This window comes from Canis aureus, chromosome 10 (genome assembly GCF_053574225.1).
Source record: "Canis aureus isolate CA01 chromosome 10, VMU_Caureus_v.1.0, whole genome shotgun sequence".
NCBI lineage: Eukaryota > Metazoa > Chordata > Mammalia > Carnivora > Canidae > Canis > Canis aureus.
The window spans coordinates 67,223,619-67,243,594 of NC_135620.1; the positions used below are offsets into that span (position 1 = coordinate 67,223,619).

A 19,976-nucleotide genomic window follows, 5' to 3' on the forward strand; every position below is an offset into this window, starting at 1 on the left:
CCATATAATAATAAAGGGGACAATATAGCAGGAAGATATAACAATTGTAAATATTTATGTGTCCGACATGGGAGCACTCAAATATATAAAATAATAACAAACATAAAGGAGCTAATCAATAATAATATAATAATAGTAGGGGGTTTTAACATTCCACTTGCGTCAACAGACAGATCATCTAAACAAAATCAACAAGGAAACAATGGCTTTGAATGACACACTGGGATAGATGGATTTAACAGATATAGTCAGAACATTCCATCCTAAAACAACAAAATACACATTCTCTTCAAGTGTACATGGAACATTCTCCAGAACAGACCACATATTAGGTTACAAAACAAGTCTCAACAGATTAAAAAAGATTGAAGTCATACGATGCATCTTTTCTGACCACAATGCTATAAAAATGGAAGTCAACCACAAGAAAAAAATCTGGAAAAACCACAAATACATGGAGGTTAAATAACATTCTACTAAACAAATGAATGGGTCATCCAGGAAATAAAAGAAGAAATAAGAAAATAAAGGGAAACAAATGAAAATGAAAAAGCATCAGTTCAAAAGCTTTGGAAGCACCAAAAGTGGTAGTAAGAGGGAAGCTTATAGCAGTACATCCTACCTCAAGAAGCAAGAAAAATCTCAAATGAACAATCTAATCTTAAACCTAAAAGACCTAGAAAAAGAACAACACACAAAACCTAACACCAGGAGAAGGAAGGAAACAATAAAGATTAGAGCAGAACTAACTGATATAGAAACTAAAAAAACAATAGAATGGATCAATGGAACCATGAGCTTGTTCTTTGAAAAAAAAATCAGTAAAATTGGTAAATCCCTAGCCAGACTTATCAAAAAGACAAGAGAAAGACTCAAATAAATAAAATCATGAGAGAGAAGAAATAATAACCAATACCATAGAAATACAAACAATTATAAGATAATTTTATGAAAATCTGTTGGATGTAGAGATTACTTGAAAATAAAAATCTTAAAAAAAAGCTTCTGTACAGTGAAAAAAAACACAATCAATAAAACTAAAAGGCAAGCTACAAAATGGGAGAAGATATAGCAAATGAAATATTTGAAAAAGGGTTAGCATCCAAAATATATGAAGACCTTATATAACTCAACACCCAGAAAACCAAATAATTCAATTAAAAATGGGCAGAAGACATGAACAGACATTTCTCCATAAAAGACATACATAGAAGGTCAACAGGCATATGAAAAGATGCTCAACATCACTCATCATCAGGGTAATATAAATTAAAACTACAATGAGATATTATCTCACACCTGTCAGAAGAGCTAAAATAAAAACACAAGAAACAACAAGTATTGGCGAGTATGTAGAAAATAAGAACCCACTTGCACTGTTGGAAAGGTAAACTGGTGCAGCCACTGTGGAAGACATTATGGAGGTTCCTCAAAAAGTTGAAAGTAGAACCACCCTAGGATCCAGCAATCACACTACTGGGTATTTACCCAAAGAATACAAAGACATTAATTCAAAAGGGGGGTATATACACCCCTACATTTATTGCAGCATTATTTACGATAGCCAAGACTTAGAAGTAGCCCAAATGTCCATTCATTGATGAATGGATAAAGAAGATGTGGTGTATATTATAAGGGAATATATATTATAATGGAATATTATTAAGCCATAAAAAGAATGAAATCTTGCCATTTACAGTGACATGGATAGATCTAGAGGGTATAATGCTAAGTGAAATAAATCAGAGGAAGACAAATACCATATGGTTTCAATCATATGTAGATTTTAAGAAACAAAACAAAGGAACATAGGGGAAAAGAGAGAGAAAGAGACAAATGAAGAAAGAGTCTCTTAACTACAGAGAACAAACCAATGGCTACCTAAGGCGAATTGGGGGGTGGGGAGATGGGTGAAATAGGAGACAAGGAATAAGGAGTACTTATCATAAAGAGCACTGGGTGATTAAAAAAAAAAAAAAGAAAAGGAACTTAAAAAAAATTAACTGCAGCCTTCCCACCAAAGTAAATAGGGAGACATAGGTGTTGCTGATGGGGTTTATAATATTAATTATAAACAAGGAGTGGAAAAAAAAATAAACAAGGAGTGGTCTTGAGACCTAACTTGGTATTTGGCTAGAACTGCTCTGAGGATTTTCAGGCCACACTTGCCATAGGCCAAAACACAAGTTTAAATGGCCAACTAAAGTAACAGAATCAGTCTTGTGGCTGGTATACTAGCTTCCTCTTCCTTTTCATGGCTCTGCTGTGTGTTTTTGTTTTTGAGACTTAGTTTGTTTTTTAAAATTATAAGGCACTTTAAATGTTTCTTGGAAAGTGTTAAAATATACAGTAACAAAGTACAAAAAATATTTTAGGACCAAAATCAGAGAAACAAACTGGTGCGAATACTAAAAATTCTCCAATGTATATATGTTGGAAAAACAAATGAATTCTAGCTAAACAATTTGTTCACATACCTGTAATTCATAGCCAGTTTCACACTGATAAATAACTGTGCTTTCAAAACTGTATTTACTGCCAAACACAAACCCATGTTCTGGACTTTCAGGTTTCCCACAAGAAACTGGACTGCAAGATTCATCAGAAAATGGTGGTTCCCAGGTTCCATCAAGCTAAATGACAAATGACAGATTAGAAGTTACATTAAGGGGTTAATACATATGAACTCAGAAATTTGCAAATATTGGCATAGCAGAATAATCCCCAAAATGATGGTCAAAAGAAGCTAGAACTTGGTTCTACTTCTGATACATGTTATCTGTGGCCTGAAAAAACACACATTAATTATTAGATGGCCTCATTAATTATCGCTGAACAATTTTAGACATTTCTCAAGCACATAAAATAAGCATTTTCTTCCTAGTAGAATCCATTAAAAAAATCAAGAATACCAAGGAGTTGTTTTCGTTATGATGAAGGACTGGACGGTTGACACAAATATTCCATGACTGATACGAATGTGTCCTTACATTTCACTCTACTTCCCCAACACCACAGTCAGAGTTAACATCTTTCAGCCTTCTGTTTGGGAAAAGTGAGGCATAACCAGATGTTTCCCTTGACTGTTATTTTCTTGCTAGTATTTTTTTGTTTTCTTTGAGGAAATAGTACATGAGCTGGATAACAATCTAAAACAGGACATTTATTCTACATATGATGCATAATTAATTTTATATATCTGTCTGCCTCATAATTAACCATTCCCCTAATGTTGGAAATATAAGTTGAACCTAACTTTTCAATATAGAAATAATACTTTGATAAATATATATTTCTGCAAAAATTATTCTGGGCATTACTATCCACTTTTAAAAACTATGTAGTATTGGTTTCTTTTGATATACCCAGGATCTGTTTCGGTAAATTTTAATTTTTCCCTATAATGGCTACTTCATTATATCAGAATAATTTATTAATGATTCCCCTCATAGACTTGTGATGATTCCTTTATCAGGATGTACTTTTGATTTATTTCTTCCATTCTACTATTTTTCCTGTCTGCCGAATCTATACCAAAACCACACTGATAGGACCTTTGTAATTCTGTAATATGTCTTAATTTCGGGAAAGGCTGGATCTCATTCAGTATTTACCCTTCAAAATTCCTATTAATCTTCTCATCCATCTATTTGTTCTATGAAGTACAGAATCATTTTGCTGTAGCAAAATAAAATATTTCTAGGCACTGAACAGAGTTTTAGAGAATTTCTGCATTTAAACACTTAGAAAGGACCTATTCTACTTTTCAGACTAAAATTCAACCTAAAACTCAGTTGTGTGAGGGTGAGGGGTTATATCTTATTTGGAGAAAGTAATAAGGGTTGTTAAAAATAAATTACTGAGTCCCCCCCCCCCCAAAAAAAACCCCAAACCAATAGCAACACACTAACTAAAAAGAAAAAACAACATAGTTACCAACATGTCAGGGTCCTACAGGGGACATATTTAAATAAAGAAAACAAGTTGGGGTAATAGGTCATCACAGAGCCTGTCAATATTTTAGATGGAATTCAAAAGAATGTTTAAGGTAAAAGTCATTTCTATACCATGCAACCTGTCCCGCCTTTCAACTCCTCCCTCCCCCAACTCCAGCACAGAAGACTGTATCAGTAATTCATTTTATTTTATATCTGCTCTCTATGGTGATTCAGACACTTTTCCCTTCTTGACTTTCTAGTTTCTTGTTCCAACCATACAAGACACATATTATTATACACAGTTTTATATATTATAATTTTATGTATAATTATAATTATACACTATTATATACAGTTTTTTTATATACAATTTTACAAATAAGGAAACAAGGCTCAAACATATTAAGTGACTTCCTTAGAGTCAAGTAGTAAGTAACAGAGACAGAATTTGAATCCAAGTTACTGTTTCTACAACTTTTGGTTTTTTAACTAAAACTGGAAACATTTGGTATCAATCAGGGCTCATTTCCCACACAAGGATACTCTTTACTAAACAACAACAACAACAACAACAACAACAACAACAAAAGGATACTCTTTACTGCATTTATGTGTAGACCATCTAACTTCTGGTTAATTTTTCACGAATATTTTGTTATGGATATTTTAACATTTTATCTCATGTTGGTACTTTTCACCTACTCTTGGAATTTTCTTAAAAATAGGAATATTGAAAAGAAAGATATGTTTTGTAATATTTCTACCAGAAAACTTCTCAAATTCTTGACATGATTGGAAACTTGAGGCATTTTTCCCCCTTTTTTGGATAGCAAGGTACTGCTGTGGATAAATATATGTATATATATTTAATATATATAAATGAGTCAAAGGTACACGTCCTAGGACAGAGAGTCTTACCTGGCACGTTGATATGTTAACTCCCTCATAGATATACCCTTCTGCACACGACACAGAAACTTGCTTATTCACACTGAAATCATCCCCCTGAACAAGTATGTGTGCTATATTTGCTGGCAGAGGACATTTTTTAGGGCTGCAGGAGATCCTCTCAGGAAACCAACGACCATCTTTCTGACAGGTGAATGTATCTATATCTGTATCCATCACATAACCTTCCAGACATCTGTAATGGAAAATCAAAATGAGTGACCTAGAGAGTACAATGTACTTGGTGACTTATCCTGGATTTAAGATGCTGTCTACAAAGTTTAGTAGGCATTGTATGCGATATATTAAAACTGATTCAAATGTCAAGGGAATGGCATCACCACGCAAAAACACCAACATAACAATGACAAGCAGATCAGTCCTTAGCTGTCCACATTAAAGATTAGCCAAGCCTAATGTCAATTTAAATGTCCTTAGTGAAAGGGAATAAAGGGAAAGGAGGGAAAATGAGTGAAAATATCAGTGAGGGTGACAAAACATGAGAGACACCTAACTCTGGGAAATGAACAAGGGGTAGTGGAAGGGGAAGTGGGCGGGGGGTTGGGGTGACTGGGTGATGGGCACTGAGGGGGGCACTTGGCGGGATGAGCACTGAGTGTTATGTTATATGTTGGCAAACTGAACTCCAATAAAAAAATTTTTTAAAAAGAATACTATTAAAAAAAAATGTTCTTGGCAGGACCAGCCTGGTGACTCAGCAGTTTAGCACCACCTTCAGCCCAGGGCATGATCCTGGAGACCTGGGATCAAGTCCTACGTCGGGCTTCCTGCATGGAGCCTGCTTCTCCCTCTGCCTGTGTCTCTGCCTCTCTCTCTCTTTCTCTGTGTCTCTCATGAATAAATAAATAAAGTCTTTAAAAAAATGTTCTTGAAATTATTACCCTTGTAGATTAGATCAACATTGAATTCACTTTTATTCTGAAAATAGCTAACAGTTCAAAAAATTCTAGATGTAGTACAAAACAGACTCAGATACTAATGAGAATATAACAATTAATATTTACTGAGGATCTACTTTGTGCCAAACACTGTTCTAAGTCCTTTATATAGGGCATCTTTTAATCCTGAGTAGTAGATATTATTATGTAACAATAGTATTTGGTGTTCAAACTCAAATCAACCTGGCTGTAGAATGTTCTATGATTTTTAAAGCTCGCATTTATTTATTTGGCATATGTTTACATGGAACTTATTAAATTCCAGCCACTGTTCTAGTGTTCCACAAATATTAATTCACTTATTTCTCATGTCAACCCTATGAGTAGGTATGTTTATCTTGATTCCCATTTGGTAGATGATGAAACTGACATCAAAGACACTAAATAACTTCCCCAGGAAGCAACAGAACTGAGATTCCTGCCTAGGGATTCTGGTTCTAGAATCCATGCTTCCACTACTATACGACACTGCCTTTTAAATTAAACCATTTAGCTAATTAGCATTTTTAAAGTGTATATATATTTTTTAAATTTCACAATTCACTAAGCTAGATAGGAGTCACATGTTTCACAAACTTGTAATCTGTTTACTACAAGCAAAGATCTAAAACATAATCAAACATGACAAGGCATAGCAAACAGGGGGCTCTTGAGAAACAGGTGATGTGATTTTTCTAGATACCTCACACATCAACATCCAAATAGAAAACTGAAAATGTATTTCAAAAGCAAGGGATAATTTTTGTTTTTCTTCTCAGTGCATGAGCAACCGGTCTTCAGCTTTCTGATCATTGATGATACTCCCTTGGGTCTCCTCCTTACTGCAATTAGGAGAAGATGAAGGTAGGACTAAAATGTCCACAACAAGCATGTTTAAGAAGAGCTAGTGAATTATTAAAATCTAAGAAGCCAATATGTGAAAGATAATCCATAATTCCTTCCAAGATGTGACTAAAATCTACATTGATTTAGAGGGTTGAGATATCTTACGGGCATTTATTCCAATAAAAATTTAATTTATAAGTTTATTCCATATCTCTAATTTCTTTTTAATAATGCATTGTAGAGAGGGAACTTTACAGCAAAAATCGCTATTTGTGCATTAGTTTAGTTTGTTCAAATAGCATAGGTTGGAAATCCCCTTAAGATATCTTCCTATTTATATTGATCAATGAAAGTATGTGCCTTTTTGACCTGAATTCTTTAGTGTTTGCCTTATTTCCCCAATATCTGCTTGTATGAATATAACCATAAAGTGATATCATTAAGAAATTTACCAGCATGACTTTTGAAAGGAAAAAGAGCCTGATGACTTAAAAGATAAAAAAGCCAGCTAGAGGATCTCACTGTTTCATGAAGGTCAACAGAATATGATAATCATAATTATTTTAGGAACTACAATCTGAAAATGTAGAAATTTATTTTTTGTAGCCAATGGATTTCCACACAATTATGAATAGAATAAGGCCAAGTGTTAAAAGCTTCAGTTTTTGGAGAGCAGTCTAGAGATGGTATTTTCCCAATTAGCTAAGTTTTTGACCTAGCACTTTTTATTTTACAATTCTCCTGCCTGCATCTTTTGGAGACTCTAGAGCCATGGTCTTACCTGAGTTTCACTTTACTTTCGTAAACGTGTGCCTCTCCAGTTGCCACTGCATTGGCGACAGATGGTGGGGATCCACAGGATAAGGGCTCACAGGCTGGATAAGGCTGGCTCCACGTCCCTTTCTCTGTACAAACCAGATCTGAACTCCCTTGTATGACATACCCAGATCTGCAGTTGTAGGTTATCACATTTTCCTCCAAAGAGCCACTCTCACTGATGAATGCATTTGGTATCACTGGGGGAGAACCACAAGAAGTGTGTTCGCAGCGTGGGAAGCCAGAGCTCCACTGATCATTGGCTTCACAGGTGATTTCAGAAACTCCATGGAGCTTGAAGCCTTTGAAGCACTGAATCTGGGCTACCTTTCCACAGCCAAAATCTGTCCCATTGACAGCTCCATTTTGAATTACTGGTGTGGAACACCTGCAAGGCAGGCAGGAAGGTGGGCTGCCACTCCAGGAGCCATCAGAAAGACACCTTCGTGAAGGACTTCCATAGAGCTTATAACCAGGAAAGCACTGATACTGTATATGCCCTCCATGATAAAAGGAGAAGCCATTAGGAAAGCCATGGGGAGGATCTTCAGGAGGGCCACAGTTGACTGGTTTACAGGAAGGAAACTCTGCATCCCAGTTGCCATCTGACTGACAGGTGAGTTTTGGGGCACCATGCAGCATGTAGCCATCCTGACAGTGGAACACCACTTCCTTTCCAAATCCATAGTCCAGGCCGTCCATCACTCCATTTGCCACTTGTGGTGGGGTGACACATCTGACAGGCACACAGATGGGAGTGGTTCCACTCCAATGTCCATCAGCAAGACAAACACGACTCCTGTCTCCCTCAAGGAAGAACCCTACATTGCAAGTATACTCAATCTCCTTTTGGAATGTATATTGGTTTCCTTTCACCTGGCCATTGGCTGAGATTGGAGGTGAACCACAGTCCACAGGACTGCAAGTTGGCTCACTCTCATCCCATTTATTATTTTGTTGGCATGTTCTCCTCTCAGGGCCATTCAACACGTACCCAGGATTACACTGATAGTACAACACACTCAGGTATGTGTAGTTACTTCCTTTGACAGAACCATTCATAATTGGATTTGGTTTTGGGCATGAAATGGCCTCACACCTTGGGGAAGTACCACTCCATTCTCTATTCTGTAGACAAAATCTCATGTCCGAGCCCAGTAGAATGTGTCCAGGTTTGCAAATATACTGTACAGCATTGCCCATAGTAGTCTCTGTAAAATGCAAAAAGCCATTTTCAGGAGCAACTGGTAAGTCACATTCAATTGAAATGCAGGATGGTGCACTGCCATTCCAAGTTCCATCTTCCTGGCAGATCAGCATAGGGCTCCCTAAAAGTTCATATCCTGGATTACAGGTGTATGAAACTATGGTACCATATGGAAAGTTTGCTGAATGTGTAGCAGGAGATCCTTTTGTGTTTTCCCAGGTTGCCACTGCTGCCATATGATGAGGAGGGCGAGGAGTCAGATATGGAATCTCCATCATATCTTCTTCTTGGTCAACATGTCCCTGACCATCTTTGACCTTAGTACATTCTCCAAAATCAATATGAGGAGGAAGACCACAGTCTACAGGTACACATTTTGGTATGGCACTTGACCATCCCGACTCTCCACAGGTCTGCATGGCATGACCAGCTACCTGCCACCCAGGAAAGCAGCTGTAGATGATCATGGCCCCATAGCCGTAATCTGCACCTTCTACAAAACCATTTTCAATGGGTTGTGGGGGATTACAGTGGATGGCACTGCATGATGGGACATCCATATCCCAGTCACCTGTCTCCAAACAAGTCAAGGCTTTGGGACCCTCAAGCCTGAAGCCTCGGCGACAGGAGTATGTAATGGTTTGCCCATAGTGCAGGTGTGTGTAAGAGAATTTGCCATTTGAAATCTCCCTGGGCTTTGGGCACTCAACGGGTTTACAGGTGGGTTTTCCTCCAAGCCATTGACCATTTTCTCCACAAAGGATGGTAGTATTTCCGACCAACTCAAAGCCTGGCTTGCAGGTATAGAGAGCTGTGCTGAGATAGGCAAGACCTTGTACATCGATGATACCATTGAGAATTTCCTCAGGGTGGGGACATTCCACTGGGACACATTCTGGCAATGGAGAACTCCAGGTACCATCAGCTTGACAGGAGGTGGTGGGATCCCCTCTTAGGAAAAATCCATCCACACAAGAATACTTGACAGTACTTCCAAAATGAAGTGCAGAAGAAGGAGCAGGGACACCAAAGGAAATGAGGGGAGGTGGGAGACAAAGAACCATCTTACAAACAGGAAAAGAATCATTCCATTGCTGTGATGGCAAGCATTTCAGGACAGAGGGCCCCTGAAGGGCATGTCCCTCTTTACAAGACAATGTCACCACTCCTACTTCAGTAGCTAACTCCTTTAGGACAAGCTGGTTTTCCAAGAGAGGTGGCTCTGGGCACTTGGCAGGCACACACTTCTGGTTTAGTTTCTTATTCCATTTGCCAGATTTCTGGCATGTCCAAGAATTATCACCAATGAGCTCAAAACCCTCATTACAGAAAAACTGAACCTTGGATCCTACTTCAAAATTTTCTCCTTTCATGTAGCCATTCTGGATTGGGGGAGGTTTTCCACAGTTAAGAGGGACGCATGACAGTGGGGATTCACTGTGCCAGTGGCGATTGGCTTGGCAGACAAATACAGGACTTCCAACAGATTTGTAGCCTGGATTACATTGATATCTCACTTCACTCTCAAAGATCCTGCCAGTTGTATGCTGTATAATAGGGAGAAAACAATTAAGTATAATTTGTAAAACAATATAATTAACTAAATACATTGAATGATAAAAAGTAGATTAAAACGCCTATGTTAAGACAAATCAGTTAAGACATAAGCAAATAAGGATTTATGTTTTTGTTTTTTTTAATAGGTCTACTCTACTTTTAGTGAGTGAAAAGGATGGGTCAAATTAGGTAATTCCCACTACAGAAATGTTTATTCTTGGGCTGAGCCTACAATAAGTAAAAGATAATCGTTTTAAATTGATGATTTGGTGGATCACTACCAAAAATTATAAGTTAGTAAGTTCAAAAAAATCTTGCTCACCAAAGCAATGCTCTAGTTTGTTGCTTTAACCACCGAAAAGGAAACATGCACATACAACGTACATTTATTTGTTAATATTGTTTTAAAAAAGCAAATAAAATATTTTTCATGGATATATTCCAAAGAGTGCTATCAAAGTTTTGTGTTCATTCTTAACACAAATTTTAAAATTGTGGCTATAAAGATGGGAAATTAAAAAGCAATATTTTATCTTCTAACCAAAAAGTTGATACTCAGGATCTCAACATTTAAATAAATAAGTGACTAATATGATTAACAGGTCATTTTTAGGCAGTACCAAAGATGAATTAGTTATGAAAACCTTAAGAAAACTTATCATGGTAAAGGCTAGCTAGCTTGCATGCTATAGTGTTATTTCTTGGGTACCCTACATACATGTAAGTGCCATGCCATCACAGACCTAATCTGCATTGTTAAATACTAGTTCTCCACTGCTTACCTGGCACCCAGTAGGAGCTACAGAGATATTTGTTAAATGAACAAATGAAAGCCTACTTATCTATATACACGCTCTTCCAGTGGAACCCTACTACAGCAGAGCAAAGATGTGAAACAGCAAGTGTTTACTGCTGTTTGAGAATATAAAGGAGAAAAGGTATTATGTATATGTGGGTTTTTACATAGTATTTAATTAGAATAGTGTCTCTTTCAAATAGCCCTTAATTTGAAGAAACATATTAGGCACATGTTAATGCGAAAGGAGTAAATGAAAGTTTCACCCTTTGTCCTGGTGAAACTACCTTTAGGTCTGCTGAAAGAAAACCATAAAAACTGCATTATAGTTAATAGATGATTCACCCCATCTTTTGTCTAAAAATTAGAAATGATACCAGTTATCTCTAGGTTCCATTGGGCCTTAATTTCTATAAAATATACATCCATCTTGGGATGACTTCTATATAAAGGAAAATAATACTGTATTAAAATTGGCTCATTCTAACTTCATAGTTAGGGCTAAGGTAGTGCTACAAAGCACTTCAACCGTCTATATGCTAGGAGAAGGTAGAAAGCTATAGATTAAAAAGACTTCTCTCTAATATTCACCAGCTAGAGGTTTAGCCACTTCTGTTTTTCAACAATTAATCTGTTCAGTGTTCTGCCTCTGAATCCCAGGTTAGCCATAGTGGTCTGGCTGTCAGTGATGAGAGCCATGGACCTCTTGCTCATTAGTCTCTTACCTCCAGAAAGCCATTCTCAACCTTAGGCGGTTCGTTGCAAGACACAGGGTGGCATGTAGGTGTGGGGCTACTCCACTGTCCTGTAGCTTCGCAGGTGCTCTTCTTCTCCCCTTTGATGTAGAACCCCTTGTTGCAGCTATAAGCCACCATGGCCCCAAAACTGTAGTTTGTTCCACTCGCATAGCCATTCATGATGCTTGGTGGCTCTCCACACCGCACGGGGATGCACTGGATGGACATCGGGGAAGGGTTCCACTGCCCACCTTTCAAACACTCAATCTTTGCCGAGGTATTCAGTACAAAACCTTCCATGCATTTAAAGCTTACAACTGACCCTGCTGCAAATTTTGCTTTGCTCACAGATTCCAAGATGCTATAGGAAACAGATGGAGGTTTTTCACAGAAATGAGCTATACAATGGGGCATGGCCTGACCTTCTGGGGGAACCCACTTGCCCTGGGCATTGCAAAGGAGCTGGGAATTGTCTGCCAAGCTGTAACCATCTGAACAATAGTAGAATGCAATGTCTCCAAATAACCGATGGGCAGTCTCTGGAGAGGCATGTTCCACGTTGGGGGGCTCATCGCAGGAGACAGCCAGACACTGCTGGTTACTTCCATTCCACTTGCCATTGGCCAGGCATTCAATGGTGTCGGGACCAGCAAGGGTGTAGCTATGAGATTGGGAGGAAAGGAATAATAATTAAGTAAAATATGTTTGTATCTTCGTATATTCTTTTTATTTTTTTAATATTTCCAACAAGGACTTTATTTTTTTATTCTTTAAAAATAAAATAAAATAATATTTATTAAGATGGAGGCATAGCAGGAGAACTCTACAGGCTCGTCTCATCCTTCAAATACAATTAGATAATTATCAAATCATTCTGAATACCCAATAAATTGACTTGAGGATGGATAGAACAAACTGTACAACTAGAGGGGGAGAAGAGGCCATATCAAGGAAGTGCAGAGACATGGTTTGGGGGAGAAACAGATCCTGAGTGCTGTGGAGGGGAGACAGCATTGGTCTCAGACAATGGTGAGAGAAATGGGAGTGCTCAGGGGAACTCACACAGAGAACACTTCACCACAGCCATTGGCTGGGAAAATGAGAGGGGTTGATTTTTTGTGAGTTTTTGTAAATAGAAGGGCTTGAACACTGGAGTTTTAAAGGCTGGCAGGCTTGGCTGGTATAGAGACCTGAGGCTGCTGCCCTACTCCTGGAGAGAAGGTAGGCAAGCAGCCCAGGGGTACGTAGCACCATCTGAGGAACGCCTAGGTCACATGGGGAGACTGCTCTTCTTGGAGAACATCTGTGAGAGGTGGCATTTGCAGAGTTGCCTCTCCAGGGACAAAGGAGCCAGCAGGCTCTATTTTGCAACCCTGCCCCTCAGCATAAACACAGAGCCACCTGTGGGTAACAGCACTGTGCCGACACTGGCTGCCTGACCTTCTTATACCAGGTCCCAAGCCCCTGTGCTCTGCCAGTATTGCCCTTCTTGGACAAGTGTGCCTCAGTGCCCACACAGCAGGGAGGAGAGAAAACCTGTCGACCCTATCTACACCACATCTCCCAGCTAGAGTTCTGCGAGGCTTCAGTTCTAGTGGAAGTAGTATCAGGGTCTCATTTAACAAACAGACCAGAGTACAGCTAGTTAAAACTTGCCACACTCTAGTTAAACTGCCCACTGCACACAAGGAGAACCTCTGCAGACAAGAACAGAGTAGCCAAACACAGCAGCAGAGTGCACACAACACACAGCAGTGACAATCTCTGAAGCACCAGGCCCTGGGCACTATCTAACCATTTCTTCAAAAAGCCATTACTCTCAAAATCAGGACACATAATACGCTTTTTTAACACAGAGAAAAAGACAGAGACTTAAACAATAATGTCAAGATAAAGAAGTTCATCCTTAATGAAGCAACAAGATAAGGTCATGGTCAAAGATCTAATTGAAACAGATGTCAGTAATATGCCTGATGGAGAATTTAAAACAACAATCATAAGGATACTTACTGGGTGAGAGAGAAGAATGGAAGGCTTCAGGGAGGCCTTTACCACAGAGATAAAAGAGTTAAAAAACAATCAGAAATGAAAAATGCAATATTGGAGATTGGAAACAGGATGTAATGAACACAAGGCTGGAAGAAACAGAGGTACATATAAGTGATATAGAAGATAAAATTATAGAAAATAAGGAAGCAGAACAAAGGAGAGAAAGAACAACTATGGGTGATGAGAATAGACTAGGGGAACTCAGTAACTCCATCAAACATAATAACATTCGTATCACAGGAGTCCCAGAAGAACAAGAGAGAAAAGGGCACAGAAAATTTATTTGAGGAAATAATAGCTGAAAACTTGCCTAATCTGGGGAAGGAAACAGCTATCCAGATCCAGGAGGCAAGAGAGCTCCCATCAAAATCAACAAAGACAGGACAACATCAAGGCATATTGTAATTAAATTTGAAAATGCAGTGATAAAGAAAAAATCCAGAGGCAGTTAGACAAAAGAAGTCCCTAACTGGGATGCCTGGGTAACTCAGCAGTTGAGCGTCTGGCTTCAGCTCAGGGAGTGATCCTGGAGTCCTGGGATCAAGTCCCACATCAGGCTCTTTGCACAGAGCCTGCTTCTCCCTCTTCCTGTGTCTCTGCCTCTCTCTCTCTCTCTTGAATAAATAAAAATTAAAAAAAAGAAGTCCCTAACTTACAAGGGAAGACCCATAAGGCTAACTGCAGATCTCTCAACAGAAACTTGGCAAGATAAGAGAGAGTGGCGTGATATATTAAATGTGCTGAATGAGAAAAATCTACAGCCAGAATACTCTATCCAATGATAGCAAGACTATCATTCAAAATAGGAGGAAAAAAAAATAGAAGGAGAGATAAAGAGTTTCCCAAACAAACAAAAACTAAAGGAGTTTGTGACCACTAAACCACTCCTGCAAGAAATATTAAGGAGACTCTTTGAGTGGAAAGGAGAGACCCAAAGTGACAAAGAAAGGAACACAGAAAATCTTCAGAAACAATGACCAAACAAATAATAAAATGGCATTAAATACAAATCTATCAATAATTACTCTGAATATAAATTGATTAAATGCTCTGTGTCAAAAGACACAGAGTGTCAGAATGGATAAAAAAACAAGACCCATCTATATGCTACCTACAAGAGATTCATTTTATACCTAAAGATACCTGCAGATTGAAAGTGAGGGGATGGAAAAACATTTATCATTTATGATGCAAATGGACATCAAAAGAAAACCAGAATAGCAACACTTATATCAGATAAACTAGATTTTAAACCAAAGACTGTAACAAGAGATGAAGGGCCCTATATCATAATAAGGGGGACTATCCAACAAAAAGATCTAACAATTGTAAACATTTATGACACCAGTATGGGAGCTCCTAAATATATAAAATGGTTAATAAGAAACATAAAGGAGCTAATTTACAATAATACAGAAATAGTAGGGGACTTTAACACTCCACTTATATCAATGGACAGATCATCTAAACAGAAAATCAACAAGGAAACAATGGCTTTGAATGACACACTGGAACATACCAATTTAGCAGATATATTTAGAACATTCCATCCTAAAACAACAAAATACACATTCTTTTCAAGTGAACATGGAATATTCTCCAGAACAGATCACATATTAGGTCACAAAATAAGCCTCAACAAATTAAAAAAGATTGGTCATACCATGCATCTCTTCTGACCACAACACTATAAAAATGGAAGTCAACCACAAGAAAAAAATCTGGAAAAACTACAAATACATGGAGGTTAAATAACATGCCACTAAACAAATGAATGGGTCAACCAGGAAATAAAAAAAGAAATAAGAAAATAAAGGGAAACAAAGGATAATGAAAAACATCAATTCAAAAGCTTTGGAAGCACCAAAAGTGGTACTAAGAGGGAAGCTTATAGCATAAGAGGCCTAACTCAAGAAGCAAGAAAAATCTCAAATAAACGACCTAACTTTACATCTAAAGGAGCTAGAAGAAGAACAAACAAAACCTAAAACTAGCAGAAGGAAGGGAATAATAAAGATTAGAGCAAAACTAAATGATACATAAGAAAACTAAAAAATCCCAATAGAACAGATCAGTGGAACCATGATCTGGTTCTTTGAAAAAAAAAAAAAAATCAACAAAATTGGGCAACCCGGGTGGCTCAGCAGTTTAGCACCTGCCTTCGGCCCAGGGCATGATCCTGGAGACCCCGGATTGAGTCCCACATCGGGTTCCCTGTGTGGAGCCTGCTTCTCCCTCTGCCTGTGTCTCTCTGCCTCTCTCTCTCTCTCTGTTTCTCATGAATAAATAAATAAAAATCTTTAAAAAAAAGAATACTATATAAAAAAATCAATAAAATTGATCAACCCCTAGCCAGACTTATCAAAAAGAAAAGGACTGAAATCAATAAACTCACAAATGAGAAGGGAGAAGTAACAACCAACACCACAGAAATACAATTTAAGAGAATGTTATGAAAAACCACACACCAACAAATTAGACAACCTGGAAAAAATGCATAAATTCCTAGGAACATATAAACTACCAAAACTGAAACAGGAAGAAATAAAAAACTTGTACAGACAGATAATCAGCCAAGAAGTTAAATCAGTAATCCAAAACTCCCAACAAACAAAAGCCCAGGACCAGATGGCTTTAGAAGTGAATTCTACCAAACATTTAGAGAAGAGTTAATATCTGTTCTATATTCCAAAAAATAGAAAGAGAAGGAAAACTTCTAAATTCACTCTATGAATCCAGTATTACCCTGATACCAAAACCAGATAAAGACCTCATCAAAAAAGAGAACTACGGGCCAATATTCCTGATGAACATGGATGCAAAAAATCTCAATAAAATACCAGCAAATTGAATCCAATAGTACATTAGAAGAATCATTCATCATAATCAAGTGGGATTTATTCCTGGGCTGCAAGGGTGGTTCAATATTCACAAATCAATCAATGTGACACAGTAAATTAATAAAAGAAAGGATAAAACTTTTCAATAGATACAGAAAAAGCATTTGACAAAGTACAACATCCATGATAAAAACCCTTAAGTAAGGGTTTGAGGGAGCATACCTCATCATAATAAAGGCCATACATAAAAGACTCCATGGCTAATATCACCTTCAGTGGGGAAAAACTGAGAGCTTTTCCTCTATAGTCAGGACAGATAGGGATGTCTTCTCTCATCACTATTATTTAACACAGTACTAGAAGTCCTAGTCACAACAATCAGACAACACAAAGAAATGAAAGGCACCCAAATTGGCAAGGAAGAAGTCAAACTGTCACTATTTGCAGATAACATGATACTTTATATAGAAAATCCAAAAGACTCTACCAAAAAAATGCTGGAACTGATACATGAATTCAGTAAAGTTGCAGGATACAAAATCAATGTACAGAAATGTGTTGCATTTCCATACACCATTAAAGAAGCAGCAGATATATGTTCTCATTCATTTGGGGAATATAAATAATAGTGAAAGGGAAAATAAGGGAAGGGAGAAGAAATGTGTGGGAAATATCAGAAAGGGAGACAGAACGTAAAGACTGCTAACTCTGGGAAACGAACTAGGGGTGGTAGAAGGGGAGGAGGGCGGGGGGTGGGAGCGAATGGGTGACGGGCACTGGGTGTTATTCTGTATGTTAGTAAATTGAACACCAATAAAAAAAAAAAAAAAAAAAAAGAAGCAGCAGAAAGAGAAACCAAGAAATCAATCCCATTTGCAAATGCACCAAAAAACCATAAGCTACCTAGAAATAAACCTAGAAGAGGTAAAAGATACGTATTCTGGAAACTATAAAACACTTATGAAAGAAATTGAAGAGGATAAAAAGAAATGGAAAAACATTCCATGCTTATGGATAAGAACATATATTGCTAAAATGTCTATATTAGCCAAAGCAATCTATAGATTTAATGTAATCTCTATCAAAATACCACCAGCATTCTTCACAGAGCTAGAACAAAAAAATCTTAAAATATGTATGGAATCACAAAAGACCCCAAGTAGCCAAAGCAAACTTGAAAAAGAAAAGCAAAGCTGGAGACATCACAATTCCAGATTTCAAGTTATATTACAAAGATGTAATCATGAAAGCAGTATGGTACTGGCACAAAAATAGACACATAGATCAATGAATAAAACAGAAAATCCAGAAATAAAATCACAATTATATGGTCAATTAATCTTTCATGAAGCAGGAAAGAATACACAATGGAAAAAAGGACAAATGGTGTTGTGAAAATTAGACAGCAACATGCAGAAGAATGAACTGGACCACATTCTTACACCATACACAAAAATAAATTCAAAATGGATTAAAGACCTAAATGTGAGACCTGAAACCACAGAATTCCTAGGAAAAAACATAAGCAATAGTCTCTTTGACATCAGCCATAGCAATATTTTTCTTCCCTTGGGCAAGAGAAACAGAAGCAAAAATAAATTATTGGGACTACATGAAAATAAAAAAGCTCTGTGTAGTGAAGGAAACATCAACTAAAAGGCAACCTACGGAATGGGAGAAGATGTTTGCAAATGACAAATCCAATAAAGGGTTAGTATCCCAAATATATAAAGAACTGATATAAATCAACACCCCAAAAAACAAATAATCCAGTTAAACCACGGGCAGAAGACACAAATAGACATTTCCCCAAAGAAGACATATAGATGGCCATACACATGGAAAGATCCTCAACATCACTCATCGTCAGGGAAATACAAATCAAAACTACAATGAGATACCATCTCACACCTGTCAAAATGGCTAAAACTAACAATACAGGAAACAACAGGTGTTGGTGAGGATGCAAAGAAGGGGGAACCCTCTTATACTGTTGGTGGAAATGCAGATTGGTGCAGCCATTCTGAAATATAGTATGGAGGTTCCTCAAAAAGTTAAAAATAGAGCTACCCTCCCATCCAGCAATTGCACTGCCCTGTATTTACCCAAAGGATTTATAAAAATACTAATTCGAAGGGATACATGCACCCTGATGTTGATAGCAGCATTATCAACAATAGCCAAATTATTGCAAGAGCCCAAATGTCCCCTGACTGAAGAATGGATAAAGAAGACATGGTATATACATAGACAGTGGAATATTAGCCATTAGACAAAGAACAAGATCTTGCCATTTGCAACTACATGGATGGAGCTAGAATATTCTGTTAAGTGAAATAAGTCAGTGAGAGAAAGACAAATATCATAGGATTTCACTCATATGTGGAATTTAAAAAACAAATCAAATGAACATAAGGGAGAAAAAAGAGGGAGAAAAAACCAAGAAACAGACCCTTAACTATAAAAAACAAACTGATGGTCACCAGAGGGGAGACGGGCGGGGACATGAGTGAAACAGATGATGGGGAGTAAGGAGGGCACTTGCGATAAGCCCTGGGTGTTGTATGTATGTATTAAATCACTAAATTCTACATCTGATACTTTCATTGACACTACTTACAGTATGTTAACTAACTGGAATTTAAATAAAAACTTGGAAAGAAAAGGAAATATTTACTGTTTGAATCCTGAGCTTACTAGTAAGGATCAAATGACCTTCATTTAAGATACAGAAATGCATCCTGATATTAATATTATGCTTGTTTAGAAAGGGAAGTGGATTTAAAGTTTTTTGCTATTTAAGGATCTCTAAAAATTACTCACATTTCTTTAAAAATAAATATGACTCAGTATACATTTAGAACGTCATCTGTCAATAGATGGTTTTAGTTAATTTCATCACTAGTATTTGAAACAAAAGCACTAAAAAAAACATAGGTTTCCCACACATAACTCATGCATTTACTTAAATTCAATGAAATTCAAAGCAATGATTGTAATTCTAGTCTTCTGTGTTTCCTAAACCCTTACCCAACTGAGTGTTAGCATTTCGAGCTGTGTTCTGTGTATGGCTCTGCTATTCAACAAGGATGAATCAATTTAGCTTAATAACTCTCAGTCTTTCTTTCTGCCTTTGACAGGTATTTTCCCACAGAGGGTGATAGATTGATGACTTGCAAAAATCTTGAATTATTCTCAAGTGCTCTTGCAATGCAGGAGAACAAAATATTACGATATGTAGTATTAGAATAACTACATGTGATTCATTCTTGATTTGTTCTCGCTTTCTTACTGAAGAGAAAAA

General features: G+C 37.3%; 1 protein-coding gene across 3 annotated transcripts in view; it reads right to left on the minus strand.

The window, feature by feature from the left end:
* Positions 1-19,976, minus strand: part of SVEP1 (sushi, von Willebrand factor type A, EGF and pentraxin domain containing 1) — a 182,151-nt gene that overhangs the window by 26,166 nt on the left and 136,009 nt on the right. For all 3 annotated transcript variants that reach the window (XM_077912880.1, XM_077912879.1, XM_077912878.1), the window contains 4 exons: positions 11,772-12,444; positions 7,452-10,240; positions 4,857-5,082; positions 2,478-2,633 (listed from right to left, as the gene is read on the minus strand). In XM_077912880.1, the coding sequence (XP_077769006.1) occupies positions 2,478-2,633; positions 4,857-5,082; positions 7,452-10,240; positions 11,772-12,444 (3,844 nt within the window). The remainder of the gene's footprint in view (positions 1-2,477; positions 2,634-4,856; positions 5,083-7,451; positions 10,241-11,771; positions 12,445-19,976) is intronic.